Source organism: Caloenas nicobarica, chromosome 1 (assembly GCF_036013445.1).
Source record: "Caloenas nicobarica isolate bCalNic1 chromosome 1, bCalNic1.hap1, whole genome shotgun sequence".
Taxonomy (NCBI): domain Eukaryota; kingdom Metazoa; phylum Chordata; class Aves; order Columbiformes; family Columbidae; genus Caloenas; species Caloenas nicobarica.
In genome coordinates this window covers 106,223,309-106,246,309 of record NC_088245.1, presented here as the reverse complement: position 1 = coordinate 106,246,309, position 23,001 = coordinate 106,223,309, and the positions used below count along the sequence as shown (strand labels likewise).

Genomic DNA, 23,001 nt, shown 5'->3' with positions numbered 1-23,001 from the left:
AAGCTTGTTATCTTCACCAGGAAAATAGCCAAACAGGAGGCCTTCAGACACCATCTAGATCTTTGTGTTACACCATGTAGATCTTTGCGTTGGCCTCGCAATGGCAGGAGCCGCTTTGTTTTCCTGCCAAGAGAGAACAGGACTCTTCCACAGCAACTCCTTTGCAGTCCTCTGGCCACACCAGCTCACAGTCTGTGTGCTGTGAGCCACAGCACAGCTGGGCAGCTATCCCATGGCTTTGAGGCAGGGAATGAAGTGTTTTCCTTCTCTGGCCTTCAGCCAGTCCCGGGTCCTTCAGGCCTTGGTGCAGTTGCACATCCTGGTTGTTTATCTTTGTGTACCTGAGAAAAATTGACTGCTGTTCCCCGTACATTACCTGTGCTTGGGATAAGAAGAGGAGATTTCATCTCATTTGACTGCTCTCAGTTGAGTTGGATTTGAGTCACTTAACTACAGCTGAGCTAGTGACCTGCCAACTCCTCCTTTAGCATCAATAGAAAGAGGCAGTTTTGAGGCACAGTTTATCCAAAAGGCTTTAGAATGAGATGAATGTGCACCCAATGGACCTATTTTTCTCCACTAACTATAACAGGTATCTCAAATAACTAGTTCCTATTCAGTTAGGTGAATGATACCCATAGGATCAGACTTTTTTATTTTCAGCCATTGTCGTGTGGCAGGGAGCTGTAGGCACCATTTCTCTGCAAGTTGAGCCCATAACAATGACCAGCGGATACACTGTCATAAAAACACCTTGGCGAATGCACTACAGAAGAAAAGGAGGTTATTTTCCAGTGTAGCATACATACCAACAAAGTTCCTTGGTAATTCCTGTGGTGATGAATCATATACCGAATATTTAAACGGGTTTGGGTCTGGTTCTGAGAACAGCCTTCAGGCAGCACTGGAAAGGGCGGGGAGTTCAATTCTGGTTGCATTAATTCTTTGTCTTCTACATGACTCCCCTTGAACTGAATTGAGGTGCTACTCCTGCATTAAGCACACCACTCTCACATAAAGGTCCATAATGTCCTCACATATTGCCAGTACTTCTTGTCGATGTCCAAGAGCCCTCACTTTGTGGTGAAAACTCCCCCCTGGACTGGTTAATTTTGAAAGATTTATTTTGAACTTAGCTTAAACCTGTTTGGCCATGTTTGTGAAATAATGGCATTAAAAGAATCATCACTTTGTGTTATGCAGCTACAATCTGCTTTCCCTGGCAACATAAAGCTGTTACCTTCTTTTTGTTGCTTAACTTCTGAGAGGATGGATAATAAAAAAAAGTTTAAGGTTATTGAGAAGTCCCTTAATCATTTGTTCTGGCCCCAAATGCAGTGATAATGTTGAAGGTTTCCATTGGTATTTATGCAGTGCTTGCCACAATAGTATCTGTGACCCTAATTCAGAAAAACATTCATTTTCAGAAGAGCTCTTACATGTGTTTAGCTTTAAGCAGAGGCTTATGTTCCATTGTGGATAGAGACTGTTAGGCTGTGGCTTGAGGGAAGTAATCATCTACGTAATCTTTCAGGATGTCTTTCTTGGGTCTGTGGGTGTGCCTGAGTACAGAGTGAAATGCAAGCAAGAGTTTTCTCAGATTGAGCAAAATATGGATTTTGATCAACTATTATTTTTGCCTTCACATGCACATAAAATATTATTCACTGTGCATCTGTTTTCTTCAATAAAAATAATGATATTTACTGATGGCTTTGAAAATAATTAATTTTAAGTCCCAGGCATGTGCTTGTGCTATAGATCCTGAAATAAATTTAGGACCTTTCTTTTGTGGGGCCTTTCTTTTACTACTGAATTCCACACATCTTTCCTCCATTGTTCAAAACACCTTCAGGAGATCCCAAGTGGGCCAAACACAGTATTAATGCAAAGACCATCTATGACAGGCTGGAAAGAATGAAACACTCAAAAGAAAAGCGTTTCGCAAACTTGGGTTCTGCTGACTCACTCAAGCATCAATTTGAAAAGGATAGGGTCCTTTTCTTTAGGCAAGAAAACCTGGAGATTGTCAAGCAGGGAGAAAAGGTGCAAACTTCTGATAGGAGACTGCCAATACTAATTTCTCAAGAAGGGGCTCAGTTTGAACAGTGCAGACCATGTGTGGGATTGTGCATCTGTATGACATGATGAATAAGCCAAATATTTGACTAACATAAATCAAAAGGGTAATGAACTCAGTGTCTGATTAAGACAGATTCCAACATAGCAAAGGCCACTGAATGTACCACCACTTTTTCTCTTGTTCCTTTCCAATGCTAACTACTTTTAGGGTTTTTCTGGCATCTGAGATTGCTAGGAAGAAGACAGATAGCCCATTATGGTTTCTTTTGGAAGAACAGAAGTTGTAATTATCCAAAAATCACAATACTAACCCACGTTATCATTTCCTGATGTCAATGGTGTTGCTCATAGCCCAAATACAAGAAAACAGTTGAAGAAGAATTTTGGAACATATGAAAGGTCAGTGTTATGAAAAACATACAACTTCATTTAGATGTGAATCTGGTTTTTATCTCTGGGTATGGGATCCACTCTGATACTTAGAAAAATGACATTAAGAGTAGTAGTAAGCTGAAGAGATAAGAATGAACTACTTAAACTTAGACATTTGTTACTGAACATAATTTTTTCTTGTAGGAAATAGCTTAATGTAGTTGGTTGACTACAGGGTGCACATTTAAGGGTACTGAAGGTTTAGGACATATGGAGCTTTCTGGTGATATAGCTCCAAAGCTAATTTGTTCATTTTCGGAGCATGTAACAGACATTGCCTTGACTCTTTGCAAATGGCTCCTTCTCTACTTTCTCTCTCAGGCCTTCTTTGCCTCAGTCTTTAACAGTAAAGCCAATTGTTCTTTGAGTACCCAGCCCCCTGAGCCAGAAGACAGGGACGGGGAGCAGAACGAAGCCCCAGTAATCCAAGGGGAAATGGTTAGTGACCTGCTACACCACTTGAACACCCACAAGTCTATGGGGCCAAATGGGTTATACCCAAGGGTGCTGAGGGAGCTGGCGGAGGTGATCACTCAGCCACTTTCCATTATCTATCAGCAATCTTAGCTAACTGGGGAGGTCCCTGTTGACTGGAAGCTGGCAAACGTGACACCCATCTACAAGAAGGGCCAGAAGGAGGATCCAGGGAACTACAGGACTGTCAGTCTAACCTTGGTGCCAGGCAAGGTCATGGAGCAGATGATCTTGAGTAACATCACATGGCACATACAAGAAAACCATGCGATCAGGCCCAGTCAACATGGGTTTATGAAAGGCAGGTCCTGTTTGACCAACTTGATCTCCTTCTATGACAAGGTGACCCACCTAGTAGATGAGGGAAAGGCTGTGGATCTTGTGTAGTTAGACTTCAGTAATGCCTTTGACACCATATCTCACAGCATTCTCCTGGAGAAGCTGGCAGCTCATGGCCTGGATGGGTGTACTCTGCGATGGATAAAGAACTGGCTGGTGGGCTGGGCTCAAAGAGTTGTGGTGAACGGAGCCAAATCCAGTTGGCGGCCGCTCACGAGTGGTGTTCCCCAGGGCTCAGTATTAGGCCCAGTTCTGTTTAATCTCTTTATCAATGATCTGGATGAAGGGATTGAGTGCACCCTTAGTAAATTTGCAGATGACATCAAGTTAGGTGGGAGTGTTGATCTGCTGGAGGGTAGGATGGCCATACAGAGGGATCTGGACCGGCTGGATCGATGGGCTGAGGCCAGTTGTATGAGGTTCAACAAGGCCAAGTGCTGGGTCCTGCACTTGGGTCACAACAACCCCAGGCAGCGCTACAGGCTGAGGGAAGAGTGGCTGGAAAGCTGCCTGGAGGAAAAGGACCTGGGGGTGTTGATTGACAGCCGGCTGAATATGAGCCAGCAGTGTGCCCAGGTAGCCAAAAAGGCCAACAGCATCCTGGCTTGTATCAGGAACAGTGTGGCCAGCAAGACCAGAGAAGTGATTGTGCCACTGTACTTGGTGCTGGTGAGGCCGTACCTTGGATACTGTGTTCAGTTTTGGGCCCCTCACTACAGGAAAGACATCGAGGTGCTGGAGCAAGTTCAGAGAAGGGCAACGAAGCTGGTGAGGGGTCTGGAGCACAAGTCTGATGAGGAGTGGCTGAGGGAACTGGGGCTGTTTAGCCTGGAGAAAAGGAGGCTGAGGGGAGACCTTATTGCTCTCTACAACTACCTGAAAGGAGCTTGTAGTATGGAGGGGGTTGGTCTCTTCTCCCAAGTAGCAAGTGATAGGACAAGATGAAATGGCCTCAAGTTGCACCAGGGGAGGTTTAGATTGGATATTAGGAAAAAATTCTTCATGGAAAGGGTTGTCAGGCATTGGAACAGGTTGCCCAGGGAAGTGGTGGAGTCACCATCCCTGGAGGGGTGTAACGGGCATTTAGATGAGGTTCTTAGGAACATGGTTTAGTGCTAGAGTTAGGTTAGGTTATGGTTGGACTCGATGATCCTGAGGGTCTCTTCCAACCAGAATTATTCTATGATTCTATATTTTAACCTTTTTTAGGCCAGAGATCATAATTTTGCTACCTGTGGGAATCACGCCAAGTGCAGTGAAGTCCTGCTCCACATCTAGGTTTCAAACATCACAACCAAAAATGACTACAGTGGTGATGGCTCACACCAGCTGACTACTAAAATCTGGGCCAATCTAAGGGAAGCGGAGCAAGAGCATGCCAGGGAGAAACAAGAACAGCTCAGCCTGAGGTAGGTCTCATTAGACTCCCACCTGGCTCATCTCTTAAGGCAGAATATGGGGAAAGGACTGAAATAAACAACATATAAACAGTGGGATTCAAGCTGTACAAGATGATGAGCAGGGTGGAGAATGAGAGGAGAACCTGGAAGGAAGGACTGTAGTTATCAGAAAAAGCCTAAAAAATGGGGGTAGTGGTATCTGAAAAGTGGGAAATAGCATGTAACTGCAGTCATGAGAAGCAGATGGATGGCAGCTCTCTTCCTCTTGCTTTATGTGGGGAGATGGGTCTCCCAAAACCTTCAGTGGAGATTTGACCTCTCCGTATGCTTCCTTCTGCTCTGTGGCTGAGTGGGGAGCTTCTTCCTGTTCAAAAGCTGATTTTAACTGCTGTCCGCTTGATATCACTGTGAAAGGGGATAAAGTCCTTGATCATCACATGAGGGGTAGGTTTGGGACTCTGTCGAACCTAACACCTTCCTCCAATTTCACATTTTGAAACATTTATTCACTTTTCTGCGCAAAGCTGCACTCTTCTGAGTAAGGTTTTTCAGTCAGTCAGAGTATGTTTGTCTATTTCTTAACAGGGCTTGAATTTAAACTGCAGTACATGAAAGAAGTCTCCACATCTGCATGGTGCGAGCAGCCCTTTGGCACATCATCTGTGGTATCATCTGAGACCATAAAAGGCTCTATGTTTTCATTTGATGCTGTCCTTTTCAAAACAGGCTGACCAGAAATGAATGCTTCAGAAAGACATCATGACCACACGCTATTCAGTGCTGCTGTGCCACAGCAAGAGAGTGCCCGACTGAAGCAGTTCAGTCTGCGGTGTCCAAGGCCACAGGGCCATACCCCCCTGACGGGCTTGATGCACCTTCCACTCTCTTTTCATTTCTTAAGCTTTTAGTTTTGAGTGCTTTAAAGTTGTAGACAGCTACCTCTATGTGGTCAAAGCGTATAAAAATGAGGGATGTCCTTCAAGATGCTGAAGAGTCTGTCTATGCAATAGCAAGTGTTTAAAAGAACATTTTAGGTGGGAGTACTGTAGTAGTCTCAAAGGAGTCAAACCAAACACATAAGGCAGTACTCACTGTTCCTGTTTCAGTGCTTAGGCAGATTGGAACAAAATTAAGTGCTTCTCTTCAGATGTTTTATACCCCAGACAGCTGTGGTGAAATTTATTTGACCAAGGATCCATGACATTGATACCTCTTGTGATCTGGTGAGCCTGGGCTTGCTTCGAAGCCAGAATAAAGACTTTCAATGTGATTTCAAATGAATCATGCTCTAAAAGTGTCTATATTTCTCTGTCTTGGCTATAGAGGGAGCTGAAAGTGACTATCATCTCACAGACAAAATAGATGTCCACATTGTAAAAACCTAGAGTTATCTGGGACTCAGCCCTCCCTTAAAACATAGCAGTGCCTTCAGCTCAGCATCTCACCTAGTGTCAGCGGTGCTCAAAGGGAGAGACCACACTTTATCTCAGCGCTGTTGTTGTTATAGGAAAGGGCATCAGGAAATTCTTTACCAGATAGAGATTCCCGTGAAGAAGTTATAAAATCAGCTGTAAATCTCTTCCCTCCACAGCAAGACATCAAATATAAGAAGAAGAAAGACAATTATTCTGACATTGTGCAGGTAGGCAACTGGTGATCTCGTTAGACTGCAGAGCTTGGGTAGCTGTTAGGAAACATGGAGAGAGTAGAAGCAACAGGTTCAGTCCAGAGTTGAATAGCCCAGGCAACACTGAGCAGGGCTGGAGTTGACAGAGAAGCGATAACTCAGTTCCAAGGGCTCTGTGTGAGTTTTGGATAATCATGGTTTAGTTAATTAGGATATATTTCTGATGACTGCATAAGGAATTCTGTAATGAGCACTGCCGTTTCCATTTCCTTTGACTGTGCTCCTCCAGTTTCCAATACATGAAAAATAGTAAAATAAGAGAAGGAACAAGCTACATACATAGGCAGGCTTTGTCAACACCACTATGATGCATCAATAGCAGAGGTACATTTTTTTAAGTAACACATTTCAAATCCTCTTGGACATGCATTTTGGGGGTATAAAAATTACTTCTACCACTTGTTTCTCTTTCTATACAATACTAATTGTGAAGGCAAAAAGTCAGTTCATTTCAGTGTATTCAGTCCACACTAAGGAACTTGTATAGCTTTAAAAATGCAAGAATCCTTAAAGCAGTAAAAATTCTTGTTTTAGATGAACCCATAAAGAGGCATGTACACTTTTTCTGTTCTCTTTGATCTTAGATTGAAAAATTATTTACTCATATAATAATTAATGAAAACCCTTGATATTAAAATAAAAGGGATGGAAAAGCTAGTCACAAACTACTGATCTTACAAGAAGTGCAGGGATATGTCTTCTCATTTACAGAATACCGACATGTAATTTTACAGGTTTGCTGTAACTTCATTCTAGTTTACAAGTGTCGGACGATGATTCAGCTAGAAAACCTTTTTATGGCAAAGAGAGAGAAAAAAGTCCTGTTAATGGTTAATAGAGTTTGGATTTAGTATCTTTTGACCCATTACTGTGTCAGCGCTGGTCCTATACTCACATGTTTTGCAGGGTCAAGGAGAGAGTTTGTGAATGGGGGCGGATACAAGCTGTGGTTCTTAGAACAAATGAGTCTTGATGCATTGACCTCAAGCTGAATTTCAGCTTTCCTAGATCAGCAAAATTCTGAGTAGCTGGTTTGTAAAACTGTCTTGAAATTCAGTTTCTGATGCTAAGTATTCACATTCCTTCTGAGCTATTTGTCCATAAGCACTGAGATGGGCTTTCCAGTTTTCAACACATACGAAATGTATGAGAAATTATTCACCTATGAAAAACAGCCATCTCCATAATGAAACAGGGCAGCTTGCTACAGCACAATATAATGTTCTGTATGGGTATAAAAGAAGAGCAAATAACTTATTCTGAGTTAACCAAATAGGGAACTTTAGGTCAGTGGAAGGTAATTACCCCAAAACGAACTTGGCTTGTGTGTACAGGCTAACATCTGTATCATTGCAAAATAAATGCCACAAATGTTTCAATAACAAATAACAGATGCACTCAGTTCCTGGGTTTCAGATCTCATCTAGAAATGTTCCTCTTATAGGTGACCCACTCCTCCACCCCTTCCCTGGTCCTATACAGAGTACTCGCTTGCTACTGGTTCAGGTTGCAGGGTGCTACACACCTCACGACCAGTTTCATATACTTCAGCTTTGCCTTTAAGGACTGGCATTTTATTTATGGGAGCTGGCACTGCAGCCCTTTAATTGCAAGTCAGAAAGTACAGTCAACTGCATGACCAGAGAGTCCAGCTGAGAGCACCAGCCCTGTGCAACACAGCCACTCACAGTGATAGCCTTTTACTCGGGTTGGAGGCAACAGTTTTCAGCAGAAGTGGTGAGTCAGTGGAAATAAATACTCAGTGCCTTGATAAAGGCACAAACACAGAGTCAGAAAGCAGCAGCCAAAGAAACCAGTATTGTTGTGGGATGCTGTGCAATATAAAGTTTCTGTTAAATAGGGGTTTTTTTAAGTGACTAATGACTTTAAACTGATGGGATAGGCCTTTGCAGGGAGTGTTCTCCCGTGGAAGTGGAGAATGGTCACGTATATCACACAGGTGGAACATGCCGTGACTGCACTAACACTGCTGCACAGCCACTGCACTGAGGCTGGATTGAGGCTGCTTTGTCTGACTTGAGCATGACCCAAATGATAGTCAGGATCAGAAATGTCAGATGCATCCTGCACTTTGCAGCACATTGAATGTTGTGTTTGCCTGCCGTGTAGATGGGCCCTGGTACTTAGGGCATTTTCCAGCTGTACCACCTGCTCCTGCAGTGATGTCTCATGCCTGGAACCAGAGTTTTGGCACTTGAACCTGGCAGTTGAACTCATTCAGCTTGTCTGTAGAATCACAGAATGTCCTGAGTTGGAAGGGACCCACAAGGATCATCGAGTCCAACTCCTGTCCCTGCATAGGACAACTCCACAGTTCACACTTTGTGTCCAAGGGCATTGTCCAGTCTCTTCTTGAATACTTCTCGAAAATAGGGGTGACCCGGGATTCACCGTGGCATAGCTGGCCAGCTCAGGCACAGCAGCGATGTGACCGGTTCCTGCCAGGTTGCCTGAGGAGCTGGGATGCAGGGAGTACAGCCTCCACTTGTCAAATAGCTCTAATGGCTGTGATGGAAAGGGTGAGTGGGTATCTTTCCTTCCCAATTTATACAGGCACAAATCCTGCAGATTGGTCTGGCACTGGACACTGTCAAAACCCGGGACATTCCTGTGTGCTCCTGTTTTCCCAGGTACTCTCGGCTGTCCTTGGTAATGTGCTGCCTTTTTGTACAAATGTTCCGTGTGCTACACTGGGGACAGGCTGTAAAGGTACTGGTTTTCTGATGTCCCCCTTCCTTTCCAGAGGACATCTCTGTCAGCACTAGAGCGCTCAGAACAGCAGATCAGGAGAGCATCCAGCCTGGAAGAGCTGCTTCGCATCACTCACTCTGAGGACTGGAAGCTGTGGAAATGCAGGCTAAAACTCAAAAGTCTGGCCAATTTAGACTCCCGCTCTGCATCACATCGTTCTACCAGATTTGCTGCTGCCTTCTATGATATCGATACACTGAAAGGTAGGTGCAGGTTTGCAGCTGAGTCTGGTCTCAGCTTCAGGACCACTGGTTCTTACGCAGCAAAGAGTTAAGTACCAGGGGTTTCCTAGAATACACCCATACTGGAAACAACAGGGCATTCATGGAAAATTATATGAAAAAACGTCAGGCAACAGCCCGAGTATGTTTCCTCGTTTTGTGGCCAAATCAGGCTTATTGTTCTCTGTATTGTCTCCAAAGGGATGATGTATTATATATGGATTCATCAGTCCGCAGAAAAGAGAGGAAGTCAACGTACAAAGAACAGGTTGGAATGACTGGCTGAGGGACCGGCAAGCAGCATTGTGCTAAATGTCAGAATTTGCTTGCAGGCAGAAACAAACATGATTTCCTGCAGGCATAGAAATCCCTTTTTTTTATTAGGTGTGCTCTGACATAAGGCACTGTATCAACAGCAGTATCTGTGTGGGAATTGCAGAGGAAGGAGGCATTGCCCTAATCCCAGTCTATCTGAGAAAGTCTCTTTGGAGAGAAGTAGTAGATATTGAAAGAACCAACCAACACCTGAATGTGGGGAATCAAAATCTATTCCCTCACCTGGAGCAAAAATGAATGTTATTCCTTGTGAGAGACTTGAGAGGCACTATATGTTCATTGATGTAAAATAAAACACCGTTACTCTACTTTTGTCTAGCAATTGGATATCCTGCAACGAAACTACACTGTAGCCTAACAAAGGACAGATTGAGCTATTCTTTTTTTGTTCAGTCTGTTCCCTGAAGCGATATGATCATACCACTTTCCTTTTGGGAAATCAGATATTACTGATCCTGTTTCAATATCACTTTTACAATAACCACAGCCATATTTGCATACCATTATTCAGCTACATTATGACTGAGCAAAGGCCTTAATTTTGTTCTTTGAGCCACAGCACAGAAATGCAGACATGAGTACCAGTCCGAAAAGGGTTTTCATATGACAGGCATGGTTTTAAACTTCTCATAGAAATTTTGTACAGAAATAAAGAATCCAATATACACTGGAAGAACAATTAAGAGGGCTTAAATTAATGACAGACATTTTGTTTGCTCACTTTTACAAGTCTAAGAGTCCACAGAACTGTTATTAGAAGTAATACCCAGTGTCAAATTCTGTAATTCTGTATTCACTATTGCTCGTTTACTGAGAACCAGCACTAATGACAAATTAAAATATTCCTTTTGTCAATACAGAGCAACAACAGAGAATGTTATCAAGTGTTACTGAGTCAGTGCATATTGCAATGGGCTTTTTTCAATGGCAGGACGATATAACTGTTCAGGTAATAAAGTCAGATGACTATAGTCGTACAGTTTTCTCCTAATTGCTTGGAACAGCTGTTGGGTTGTTTCCTACTTTTCCTTTAAAAGTCTAACTCTAGACACAGAGATGTCAATTTTCTCATTGAAAGCCAAGCCACTGAAATTTAAGTTAAAAAAAGCCCGTTGGGTCATCTTCTCCATTCTTCCATCCAAAGTGGAATTATCCCAGGACAGAAACCACTTTTGTTCTAATATCTTAATATGTTCAAGGTACTAAAGCTCCTTTTTAAAAAACGAGCCTATAAACACGTATTTCTTTCCCACACCCTTTCCAGTCATTAAGGATTGATCTTTATGCCAAGGGCATCTGTTTTGTTTTAATAAAATCTTTTAACAAGAAGACCGGTCAAGGCTCCTCATTGTTTCGCTGTTAGACCATCTTCCACAGCACCCCAAACTCCTGTAAGGCTTTGTTCCTCCTTTTTAGAGCTTTAATGATGAATCCACTGAAAGCTCGTGTCACCCTGTCTAACCATAGCCTCCCCCAAGCTTACCTGGGACAGCAGCGCTTTCAAGCTGCAGTCTGTATCGGAGCCAAATTTCTCAGCAGATGCCCTGTGCTTGCCTATGGAAAATATCAGGGTGACCACAGTGCTTCAGAACAAAAAGTGGCATCCACTTCTTTGACCACCCCTTCCTATAACAGCCCTTCTGCTAAAGAAGAGGTTAATAAAAGGAGGATGTGTGCAGTTGGAAAGGTCATCACGGCTTACGCTCATTGAAGTGACATCTCAAGTGATTGCATGCACATACCTTAATGAGTTTGGCAGACACTTTATATTCTATTTTAAGGACTAGGATTGGATTGCTGTTGTGGTTAGACTAACACTACTCTAGAAAATTCTGTTGATTTTAGTAATTCTTCTCTTAATTTATGCTGTAACATCAGAAAACAGACCCTAAGCTTTTATTTCTTGTACTTTTTGTGAGACTGGAAAGTGGAGCGAATCAACCCTGGCAAAGGACTTTGCAGGAGTAAACAAACTGATTTATATACACACAGCTGAAGAAAAAGTTATAAATAATAAGAGGAAAGTCAGGTAGGAAAGAGAAATAAATGTTCATCCAAAGAAAAGATATAGTATTTAGATTAACAGTCTTTAGAATTTTTTTTTCAGAACTTCCATGTAAATGTATGCCCTGCTTGCACAATAGTAGGGAGGTGGACTGCATTGGAAGAGAGAGAAATTTTCTTAATAATGCACAAGTTGCTTTTAATCTTTCAGAAGGTTGCTGGAAGGGGGCAGACAGGAAAAATGTTTTTCATAATTGTAAGGAAAACTTAAAGCATAATCATTGATGACTCTCATGTAATTCCACAATTTCAATCTCATAAGTAAAAGCCAAAGAAAGCAGAGCCACTTAATAAGACTTGAGATAATATAATGTAAATGTCACTGCTTTCTCTCTCTGCTTAGTCAGTTAATGCATAAATCCTTCTTGCAGTTAAAATTTGACAGATCAGTCTAAAATAAATACTAGTTGACAACAATTCAGTATTTGAAGGATGTCGCAGTGTTTTGAATAGATAAATCATGCTCGAATTCATGTTCCTGTTATTCAAACTCGAGCCCCCTGAGGGTACTGAGGTGTGAGAGTGTTTGTCTTGGATTTCATCAGACATTTTGGAAATGATGCTCACTGGCTTACATCCAGTAGGGAGTATTAATACCCTCCGACCAGAATCTGTTAATCATTAATGTGTGTTTGCAGTCAGGCCCAGGCTCTACAGAGTCTGCAGTGGGGTACATGCAAAGAGAGGATAAAATGACAATAAGGACGTCCACGCTGGAGAAAGGGAGACCAGGGTATGGACCAACTTTGTCAGACAGAGGCCGTGGAGCTGACTCTCGGTTAGGGGAAATGGATGCAGCTCTACTTAACCCACTGGAATTAGTGGAGATTTTGGTCATCTGCATTGAAAGCTGAAGGCGGATAAATGCAACGACCTCTCTGCCAGTGCAGCTGGTGTAAGTTACTGGGATAATTTTGCACTCAGTCTCTCTCTGGGCCTTAGATCGATCCAAGTAAGTGTAAATCGATCCAAGTAAGTGCAAATGGCCTGCCAGCACTTCATTTTCATTTATATAATGCTTCTGCCTCACTAATCAGAGGTTCAACTTTGCCATGATTGCTCATAAAAATGGTGTTTTCTCCAGTCATAGACGAGGAATGGCAAAAGACTCAATGCGTGCCAAGGGAGACCTGCGTTGAAGTTGCCAAAGAGCTGGGTACAACAACCAACAAATTCTTCAAGCCTCCCTGTGTGAACGTGTTCAGATGCGGAGGCTGCTGCAATGAGGAAAGTCTGAGCTGCATGAATACAAGTACAACTTACGTGTCAAAAACGGTAAATGAGTCTATTCATCTGCTTTCTTTTCACTCTGGAGTGGAAAGAGGATGTTTGGTTTCTGAGATCCTGTTATGAAAGATCTGTCTGCACTATCATAACAAACAGAAGAATTAATTTTTATCCATGTGGAGTAAATGCAGGCATTTGCAATAAGATTTTACATTCACTTTGCATTATTAAAAGTGGTTATATATGCGTAGAGATGGAAAATTAAATGCTTTCAATTTGAATGCCTTAGGATCTGACTGTCCCAAATCACGAGTCACATTGGAAAAGAAAAGCTTAAATCAGAAGCCAATACCGCTTAGGTGCAACAAGCAACAAATAGCCAAGTTTTAATGACCAGGGCCAGAAACTGAGCATAGAATAACCATAGAGCTTCTTTCTGTATGACTTCCTCTAGTGCCTATGTACAGAGACACCTTGTTCCAGTGGGTGACTGTGAGCAGAGCTCCAAGTTTAGTACTTTCAAACAGCTACATGGATGAAACCATGTGTGTTCATACCTACGAAAGGAATGCAGGAGACTGATCCTCCTAGATTAATCTTAATCTTGTGCAACCCTACTTATAGTTGATAAAAACCTTTGACTTAGAGTAATATATTAAATTCTAGTTATTAAAAAGGTTTTTCTTTAAATCAGAACAAAGATCAAGGGTAGCTGATTTAGAAAAAAAATGCAAGTCCTCATGGGGAGCATGTCCAATTTACTTCTGTATTTGTTTCAGGTTTGTTGGAATGTAATCCTACTGTGTCTGGTTGTACTGGAATATAGTTGGAGTAAAATAAATCAGGGACCGTCTTTCTTGCATCAATGTTAATTAATTGCTTTCATTCCACACCAGAAGGAGAAAGCTGTTATGAGCTGTTGGCCACACACAAAAGACATCCGATCAGCTCAGGGAGCTAGGTCAGGCTAAAAAGTATTTTTTTATTTATGTGGTTTTGGAGCAGCAGTTCATAAGTTTGTTGAAAAACTGCAGTTCTGCAGACTGTAACATTCTTTTAGCATCTTTCAAAATAACTATTCCCTCAAAAGCCCCCAGCTAGGCTCCACTCCCAGATACACCACCATCAGTGCAGATTTACTCCTCTAAAATGAATGGAATTACTCCTGTACTTGTGAGAGCATTTTTTTTCTTAGTATAAAATACCCACTGAAGGATATTCGTGCCACCTAAATTTAGACACTGTGACACTCAAATTTAAATATCTAAGCAGTCAATCTTACGAATATTTCTCAGTCCCTGAATGTGGATGCAGCATTAAGCCAAGACACAACAGCGTGCAAAGATGTGCCCCGTGCTTTGGTTTCCATGGGAAGGAAGCTGGTTTGTGGGGGTAGAGGGAGTGTGGGTGACTTTAACAGCTCCCACACGTAGCTGGCCAAGGAGCTGGGGCTTCCACACTGCTGCTCAGAGATCACCCAAAACAATTGGGATGTGCTGAAGGTCAGCTGCTTGGCTCCTCAGGCTCCTGCTACAGTCAACCGAGAGATGTTTCCAGGATGATCCCCTGCAGGAACCCAGCTGAAGCAGAATGAACTCTTCTCTATTTACTCATGTTTCTTCCCTCTCTGAGGAGGCCATGGGGGTTAAGTGAGGCCCCTCAAGATGCATGGTCTGATTACACCCTAGGACAGTTAAATAGCTGTCTCTATATGCAGTTGAGATTCAGCAGATGATATAACTGAGAACAAAGTTCTCAACACCTGTATCTTTTTCATTTGGCCCAAGCACCCAGAAGAAGCTTTTGAGTGCTTTTGCAAATAATTTTGAATGGTCTTGAGTGTTTAATAGCTGGTAATAGAGTACCAGGACCACTGTTTTGGCAAGTTCCTACCTTGGTGGGCATCGCTTATTCTTCTCTTCAAAACCCTCAGTGCTCATCTGCTCATTTATATCTGCAGTAACTATCTCTAGAAAAGAGCAAGAGTGGGGCAAATGGTGGGAAAGGATAAGAGGTTTTGATTTAAAACTCCAAATAGTAACTATACAATGCAAACTGAAAAATAAATGTTATTTCATCCCCCTAGCTCTTTGAGATCTCAGTTCCCTTGACAAGTGTTCCTGAGCCCGTGCCAATCAAAATTGCCAATCACACAGGCTGTAAGTGTCAATCAAATACTCAGCGCCATCAGTATGCCATCATACGAAGATCTGTCCAGTACCCAGAAGAAGATGGGTAAGTTTCCTCTTTTACAAACTGCTACACATGTTGTGAAGTTTGAAGTAGGAAAACTATTTTGTTCTGATTTGGTCATTACAACGGTTGCTTTACTTTCTGTTATGCCAACACTTTTTTCAAAAAGCTTGATTATCACTCAGGGTTAGAAAGCTTCAACAAAACCTGGTGAATTATAAGTGTATGGACACTAGAATCCAATGCACAGCTGGCTAGTTCAGTGGGATCTGGAGTCATTAAGACACTTAGGTGCCTGAGAGTGAACTCAAAGTGCACACATTAGCACTGTGCTCCTCTGGAACTATTTGGGTAGGAGTATATAGACTTTTTCAACCTGACATGAGCAACTCTGCTTGCACATTATTTAGCCAGGGCACACAGAGTGCTGTGGTCAAGCTAAAGCCGTCTGCCATACCTCATGGCATGTTAGGTCAGAATCAGTGTGAACCATGGCTTTCCACTTTCTGTTCCAGCCCTGGTTTGCATCTGTCAGGCCCATTGGCTAGGAAAAGTGATCTCACATCAAACTTCAAAAAACAGTATAAAATACCTGTAGTCCTGTTGAGAACAGGCTACATTATTTTAACAAACACTGTAGGAGCAGAGAGAGTTTGAGTGACTCATTGGAAGTCAACTCAGATGTCTCTGTCTAGCCCTGCATGTAGGCTTGCCCCCAGAACTGCCCTTCAGTGGGACATCTGGGCTGGGAGAGAGGTGGCATTTCAGCAAAGCCACCCCAGCCCTCACTCAGCCTGCTGGCTGCTCTAAATCATCTTCCTACACAAATACAGAAGAACCTCAGCCTTCTTCCAGTTTGTGAGGTCCCCTCCCAGAGCCAAGTGCCTAAAAGTCAAACTGGTCCCTCTGACCCTGAAAACACTCCACTATACATCCTTGAGCACGGGCAACTTTAAACCAGAGCTGCACTTTCTGGCAGCATGGCAAAATTGAATACAGTTGCATAGTATGAAGACAAAGACTACCTTGGGTGGGGTAGAGGTGTTTTATGGAAAAGTGGAAATATGAAATTGTAGATGTTTCCTAAGGATGTGATCTGAAATATGTGCTCTACCTGCTCCTTCTAATTGCTGGGAGCCAGACAGCTCAGCCCTATCAGCAAAACCATCCAGTCCCCAGGTTTTCTGTTTGCAGCAATAATGCACGCAGGTGCTGTACCTTCGCATGGCAGACCCAGCATAACAGTAGGCACATGTTGCCAAATAGCTACACTGAGGCTCCTAATTTTTAAAAATTCCTATATATATATATACTTTTTTTCTTCTAGATGCCCCTTTACCAACAAACTTTGCCATAATGGTTGGATCTGGGATAGTGACAAATGTGAATGTGTACAGCACCCCAACAGACGAGAAGGTAAAGATGAAATTACAAATGGACACTTCTGCTTTACTATCTCCAGGCTGCTTGTGTTTCATTTTGATTTTGTCTCATTTTTTTATTGTGAGAGTTATAGTTTTGATTCCACATCCCTAGATTGACTTGGCTTAGGGTGTAGAAGCTCACCTGAAAAGAAACACTCATATGTGCTTATCCCCATCTCAAGTTTTTTGCTTGGACATTTTACTCCCTCTATATTAGCAACCTGAATAGGAAATAGTTTAAAAGAGTTAGTGAAGTAGATACCCTGGACAATTCTTTAGTTTACATGGGCCTTAAATTGTATGATGGGCACTAGGGAAAACTTCTTAACTGTAGAAAAAAAATATGCCCTGGTATGTATTGCATGGGGAAGGTGCTGAATCTTTATTGTGGGAAATTCTTAAGAACAGACTTAATTGGGAATAAGATAGCCAAAATCAGTCCTGCCTATTAGTTGTAGTCAGTGCAAAACATTATATGACTTTTAAAAGTATCTGACTACTTTTTATGATACTATTAAGGTATTAGGTTGGTGCGAGTAATTGCAGTTTTGGACTGTGAATTTTAAATCATTATAACTAGGCTTAAAGACATCTTTATTAATCATAATAGGAATCACTACAATCAACAGGGTTTTGCCAACAAGAAATAAGTTTGTTTAATCCCGTAGTGTACAAATCCGTGCTTCAGGATTTGATGAACTCTTGGAAAGCATTTTCTGTATCCTGCTGGTTGTGGAAGTGTTTTCCCTGCAAAAAGTTGTCCAGATACTTGAAGAAGTGGTAGTGAGTTGGCGAGAGGATGAAGCAAAACTTCGTAGCTCAATTCGTTGGGCTACTTTTGAAGCATTGGTTGCGTGATGTGCAGTCAGGCGTTGTCATGGAGAAGAATTGGGCCCTTTCTGTTGCCTGATGCCAGCTGCAGGCATTGCAGTTTTCAGTCCATTTCATCAGTCTGCTGAGCATTCTTCTCAGATGGAATAGTTTCACTGGGATTCAGAAAGCTGTAGTGGATCAGACCAGCAGCAGACCACCAAACGGTGACCATGACCTTTGTTTGGTACAAGTTCGGCTTTGGGAAGTGCTTTGGAGGTTCTTCTTGGTCCAACCACTGAGTTAGTCATTGCCAGTTGTCATATAAAATCCACTTTTCGTTGCACATCATAATCCGATCGAGAAATGGTTCATTGTTGTTATGTAAAATACGAGAAAATGACACTTCAAAATGATGATTTTTTTGAGTTTTGGTCAGCTCATGAGGCACCCATTTGTCGAGCTTTGTCACCTTTCCAATTTGCTTCAAATATCGAATGACTGTAGAATAGTCGACGTTGAGTTCTTCAGCGACTTCTCGTGTAGTTGTAAGAGGATCAGCTTTGACGATTGCTCTCAATTGGTCTTTGTCAACTTCTGATGGCTGGACACTACACTCCTCATCTTCAAGGCTCTCATCTCCTTGGAGAAACTTCTGGAACCACCACTGCACTGTACGTTCGTTGGCAGTTCCTGGGCCAAGTGCGTTGTTGATGTTGCGAGTTGTCTCTGCTGCTTTACGACCCATTTTGAACTTGAATACAAAAATGGCTCGAATCTACTTTTTGTCTAACATCATTTCCATAGTCTGAAATAAATATAAAATAAACAGAAAGTCATGTCAGTAGCAAAAAAACATAAAGTGAGAAAAGAGCATTGAAATGATGTATAACATAACCACATTTATTTAAGAATGTATTACACTATCAAACAGCAAATTTCAGCAATGCAAAAACTGCAGTTACTTTCGCACCCACCTAATATTTAGGAAGCTTTCAAACTGATATGCCATACATACTCCGGACTATGCACATATACCCCTTCAGGTCTGTGGAAGGAAGTGGAAGAGGGTAAAATTTGTAGAAGTGTACACCACTTCTCCCTCTGCTTTTCTTGAAAAACCTCAATCTGTCAAAGAATTTTGCAGGCAATATTCTGGGATGTAATTGTGTAAGTATAAAGATACTTACTAGCAGTAAACATTAAGCCCTGTATAAGGTTTTTAAAAATTGCTTTTCTCAGGAAATTGTGCTGGTCAAAGTAAAATTATCATAGCACTAGAGCAGATGGGCATAGAAGCAAGCCTTGCCTTTGTGGTTTAACCTACATGCAACAAGCAAAAGAATAAAACATCCAAGGCAACAACAAAAGCAAGCTGGCAAAAAATTCCTAGACTAGCAAGCTAAAATAAAACTAAATAAACTAATAAACTGGTCTGTTGATTACAATCTCCTAATGTTAACAAGCAAGAGATCAATGGCATAGTGGTTTCTCTAGGATCTGTTCTCACTCTGGATCACACCATTTGACCATCAGGTTACGTAGTTAAGCTCAAGTTAGTCTTTTCACTCAAGAAAGGATTAGTACTCTATATTTCAGAGTAAGTCCAAAGGACTTTTCAGACTTTTGTAAGGTCACCTTTGAGCATTGAAATTTGCAGCTTGTTGAATTATAGCTTTTGTTGACATAGACTTAATATTTCCACAGATAAAATATCATTCTCTGAAGTACTTTGTCTTTGGCAGTGGCTGGGACAAAATAACTTTAAATCTGTCTTTGAGGTTGAAACAAAGTGAGACTGAAACACTCTACACCACTTCACACATGCCAAGACTTATCACCCCAAGGAAGGAGTCTGCCTTGCAAGAATTTGGGGCAGATTCCTTCCTCCTTTCTAATAGGACTTGGGTTTTATTCTGCCTGGATATTGGTTTCCCAGCATTAAGAAAATAATAATGTAGGTTTCTTTCAAGTAATGTGCAAGCCTTTTCTGGCCACTGGGATCAGAGCTAAGGCTGCAGAGGTCACAGATGCAGGTTACATTCCACATTCCATAGGTTAAATCCAAGAGCTAATTCTGAAAGTACAGGAAATTACCTTCCCAGTGACACACAATATGCCATGACCTTTAACCAGGGATGTGCTGCTAGCATTTTAATAAAGCTTTCACAAAATGTGTTCCCTTTTTGCTAGGATTAGCTTCATATTGTACTCCAGATGTGTATTTTGAGGGAAGATAGATGAGGTATTAGACAGTGCATTCTCTTGGCTGGGGTTTTGTTTCTGAAGCAAAGTATTTTCTTCTATGTTTAACTGACAAGCATGCACATGCTCCTTATTGAAGTGCTAGACCAGCGCACACCTTACTAGACACAGCATTACTTTTGCAAAATTTCCGCAGTATATGGGCAGTGAAGTACGAGTGGCGAGTGTGACAGTTTGCACAGATGTGCATTTTTGTCATGGGTAAAGACTATATCCTTTTTGAGATTTTCTTTTAAAAACCTGCTGTCCAGTGAAGATTTGTGCATCCCAAAACCTAACACCAGGGTCTTAATATACAGCCCTAAAATAAAGGGGTTTTTTATGCAGGGTTCAACCCACAAGAAATAGTAGTATCAGAGTAAGTAAAATAATCAGCGTAATCCTCTCAAGTCCTTTTCTGTGCTGTAAGTTACAAAAGAAATTCTGAAGACTAGAATCTATAAGAAAGTATCTGTGTGAGTCCTAGTGACTGCAAAGAAAGAGTTAATCTCTTTGAAAGCAAGATTTAGACATGTAAATCTTACCGCTAAAAGCTGTATGTGCTATTGCAGGACTCCCTCCTCTTGCTGAGCTGGCTATGTGTGGACAACACATGGAATTTGATGAAGAAAATTGTGAATGCATCTGTAGACAGAAGTGTCCCACAGATTTCTTTCAAAGTAAAGAGAACTGCAGCTGCTATTTGTGTAGGGAGAGCCAGGAGACCTGTGCTCTAAAACACAAGATATTTCATGCTGAAACCTGCAGGTAAGTGTTCCTTGTCATTCAGTGTCTACGCTGCAAGATCTCAGTTACCTTGTGTAGATGCTGGAGGTGCAAGTGGTGAATTAGCTAGGAGGCCCACACAGAATAAGATACCTTGCTGCAGTTAGGGAGATAATAATAATAGAGATGGTATTTACAATGCCTGCCTCATAGAAGGAGTCTAAGGTTTATTAAATTAACATGTTTTAAAGAAATCTAGGTGAAGGTGCTATTCAACTACCAATATTTACCACCTTTCCTCCCCTTAATCTTAAGGGAATAATGGTTAAAACTGTGCTACAACTGAAATTACTGTGTGACACAGGAGATTTACAGTGAGATACTGAGTCTTGCATTTGTAGGTAGGTAGAACCCATCCTGTGTTCTCTGTCACAGCTGATTGCAGACTCATGGATGCCTGGGGACAAAAGCTCCTTAAGTTGGCACTCACAACGTTTGTCCTCAGAGCAAGTGATTACAAATAGAGCTAATGCAATTCTGTACTCATACAAAGCCACTCAGCTCTGATTCCACTGAGAAGGCGGAAAATTGTTCGGGGGTTGTTATGCATTTCCCTAATCCTTTTGTGTATTTAGTTTTGAGGTTTCTCTGGCAAAATTTCGATAGAAAATACCCTTTTAAAATAGTCTTTTTTCATGCATTAGTTTATTTTCAAAATTTCCTTCTCAGAAAAGCTTGGCCACATGTAGATACTCAGGAGATGCAGGAGCTCTGTCTGGAAGCTTATGTGAAGACAGTCAGCATCCAGTTTCCCTGGGTACCTTAGCAGAGCTGCAGTTCACTGAATGGTGACCCACAGGGTCCATTCTCATAGGCTTCATAGGTCCATTTATGGAGAAGAAGCTGCGGAAGAAGTAACCTTTGCATCTTTAGGTTCAGTTTTGAAAATACAGACAAGCAAGTTGACAATAAATATAAAACAGAATCAGCAGTGCTGAAAGTTAGCATGAGAGACTTGATCATTGATGTGTTTCACATAGGTGAGGGAGATCAAGGCAATTATTTGTTTACATGAGTTTGGCTTCTAGAAATTACTATAGTCTGGACAGAGGACTTTTAAACCAGATTTTTATGCCCTGTACTCCTGGAGAACCAGAGCTGAAGCGTCAGGAGAGTAAGATACTTTGCAGAATTTGATAGCAGCACCATCTATCTAGTGCTGACACTCTGGGCTTCACTGCTCACAAGAAATGAAAACATTACTTAGGTCATGACTGTGGACAAATGGACAACAGCAAGAGACACTGCTGCAGGCAAGAACTGTCAGGCAGCAGTTGTGTCTCCCGGTGTTGTAGGGTGTTGACACTTTACCAAGGGCTGTGTAGAGAGCATTGCAGTGTTCAGTGCTGAAAATGTTGAGGACTGTGACAGCGAGGAATTATCATATTACAAACCTTCTATCTTTTTCCTTTTTTCTTCTTTATCAAACAGCTGTGAGGACAAATGTCCATCCCAACCCAGAACATGCCCGACTGCAAAACCAATGTGTCCTAGGCATTGTCGTTGTCCAAAGGAGAAGAGAGGTTCTCATGGGTCTCAAAGCAAAGAAACTCCTTGACTGAGCTTTCCCTATTCTCCGAAAATCCACTGCTTTGCAACGTAGCTGTCACGTGACTTTAAAAAAAATAGTAAACATGAACATCTTTCACATTAATAGCAGAAGAATGAATCCAGTCTGCATTTATTTATTAGAGTAATCACTAACTGCAGGTGATTCCTCTGGGACATTGTTAATTGTTCTCTAAGAGGTAACAAAAACCAATGAATTTCTGGCTGTGTTGGAGGGAGAAGTGCCAGTCCAATGTTACATTATGGAAGATGAAGCTGGATTATTGGTAATAGAGTCACAGTCACCAGCCAGTCTTTCTGAAATCGAGACTAGATAATCTTAGACTCTGAATCCTTAGCTAATGCAGCTCCTGGGTGAAACTTTCTTCAGAAATTCAGTGTACAGGATTTATCTTCTAATAGGTTCAACACTGAGTTATTTGATCTACTGTGCAGCTTTGATTATCATTTTGAGTTTATTGTACAACTACTGTCAGATGTGCCATATTTAAGTGTATATAAGAAAATAAATACATCAGTTATTCGAGTGGTTTCAGTTTTTCTCTGTTATTTTAAAACTCTGCCCAACAAAAAGCAAACAAGCAAAAGCCCAAGCCATGTCAAGTACAGCCTTCGTATGTTTGTCCCACTGAGCCTGGCTTCTTGCCCAAACCCAGGTCGAAACAAGGTCACTTGATCCAATAGTTTCAGTAAAGAAGAATCGTTTTTCCCACATCTGCCCGACAACCATGTGTGATTTATTGATTTGTTCCTCGTGTAGTGTGTTAATATCCCTAGGGGGATAACAGCCACATTAGTACTAACTCTTCAGTGATTTTTGGAAAGGCATGGTACACTAAAAGATAGCTTTCCTTTTAGCTTGCCATGCTATGAAAATATCTCCATTGCACTGAAATTCCTCCATCAGTGTGAGGCCTGAGTAACAGTATTTTAACCAAACC

The 23,001-nt window shown here is 41.7% G+C and overlaps 1 protein-coding gene across 1 annotated transcript in view; it reads left to right on the top strand.

Moving 5' to 3' along the window:
• Positions 1 to 22,552, top strand: part of VEGFD (vascular endothelial growth factor D) — a 33,204-nt gene extending 10,652 nt beyond the window's left edge. The window contains exons 2-7 of the mRNA XM_065647621.1: positions 9,179 to 9,389; positions 12,892 to 13,082; positions 15,121 to 15,269; positions 16,555 to 16,643; positions 20,278 to 20,473; positions 21,923 to 22,552. Of these exons, the coding sequence (XP_065503693.1) occupies positions 9,179 to 9,389; positions 12,892 to 13,082; positions 15,121 to 15,269; positions 16,555 to 16,643; positions 20,278 to 20,473; positions 21,923 to 22,049 (963 nt within the window). The 3' untranslated portion in view covers positions 22,050 to 22,552. The remainder of the gene's footprint in view (positions 1 to 9,178; positions 9,390 to 12,891; positions 13,083 to 15,120; positions 15,270 to 16,554; positions 16,644 to 20,277; positions 20,474 to 21,922) is intronic.
• The last annotated feature ends 449 nt before the right edge of the window (positions 22,553 to 23,001 follow it).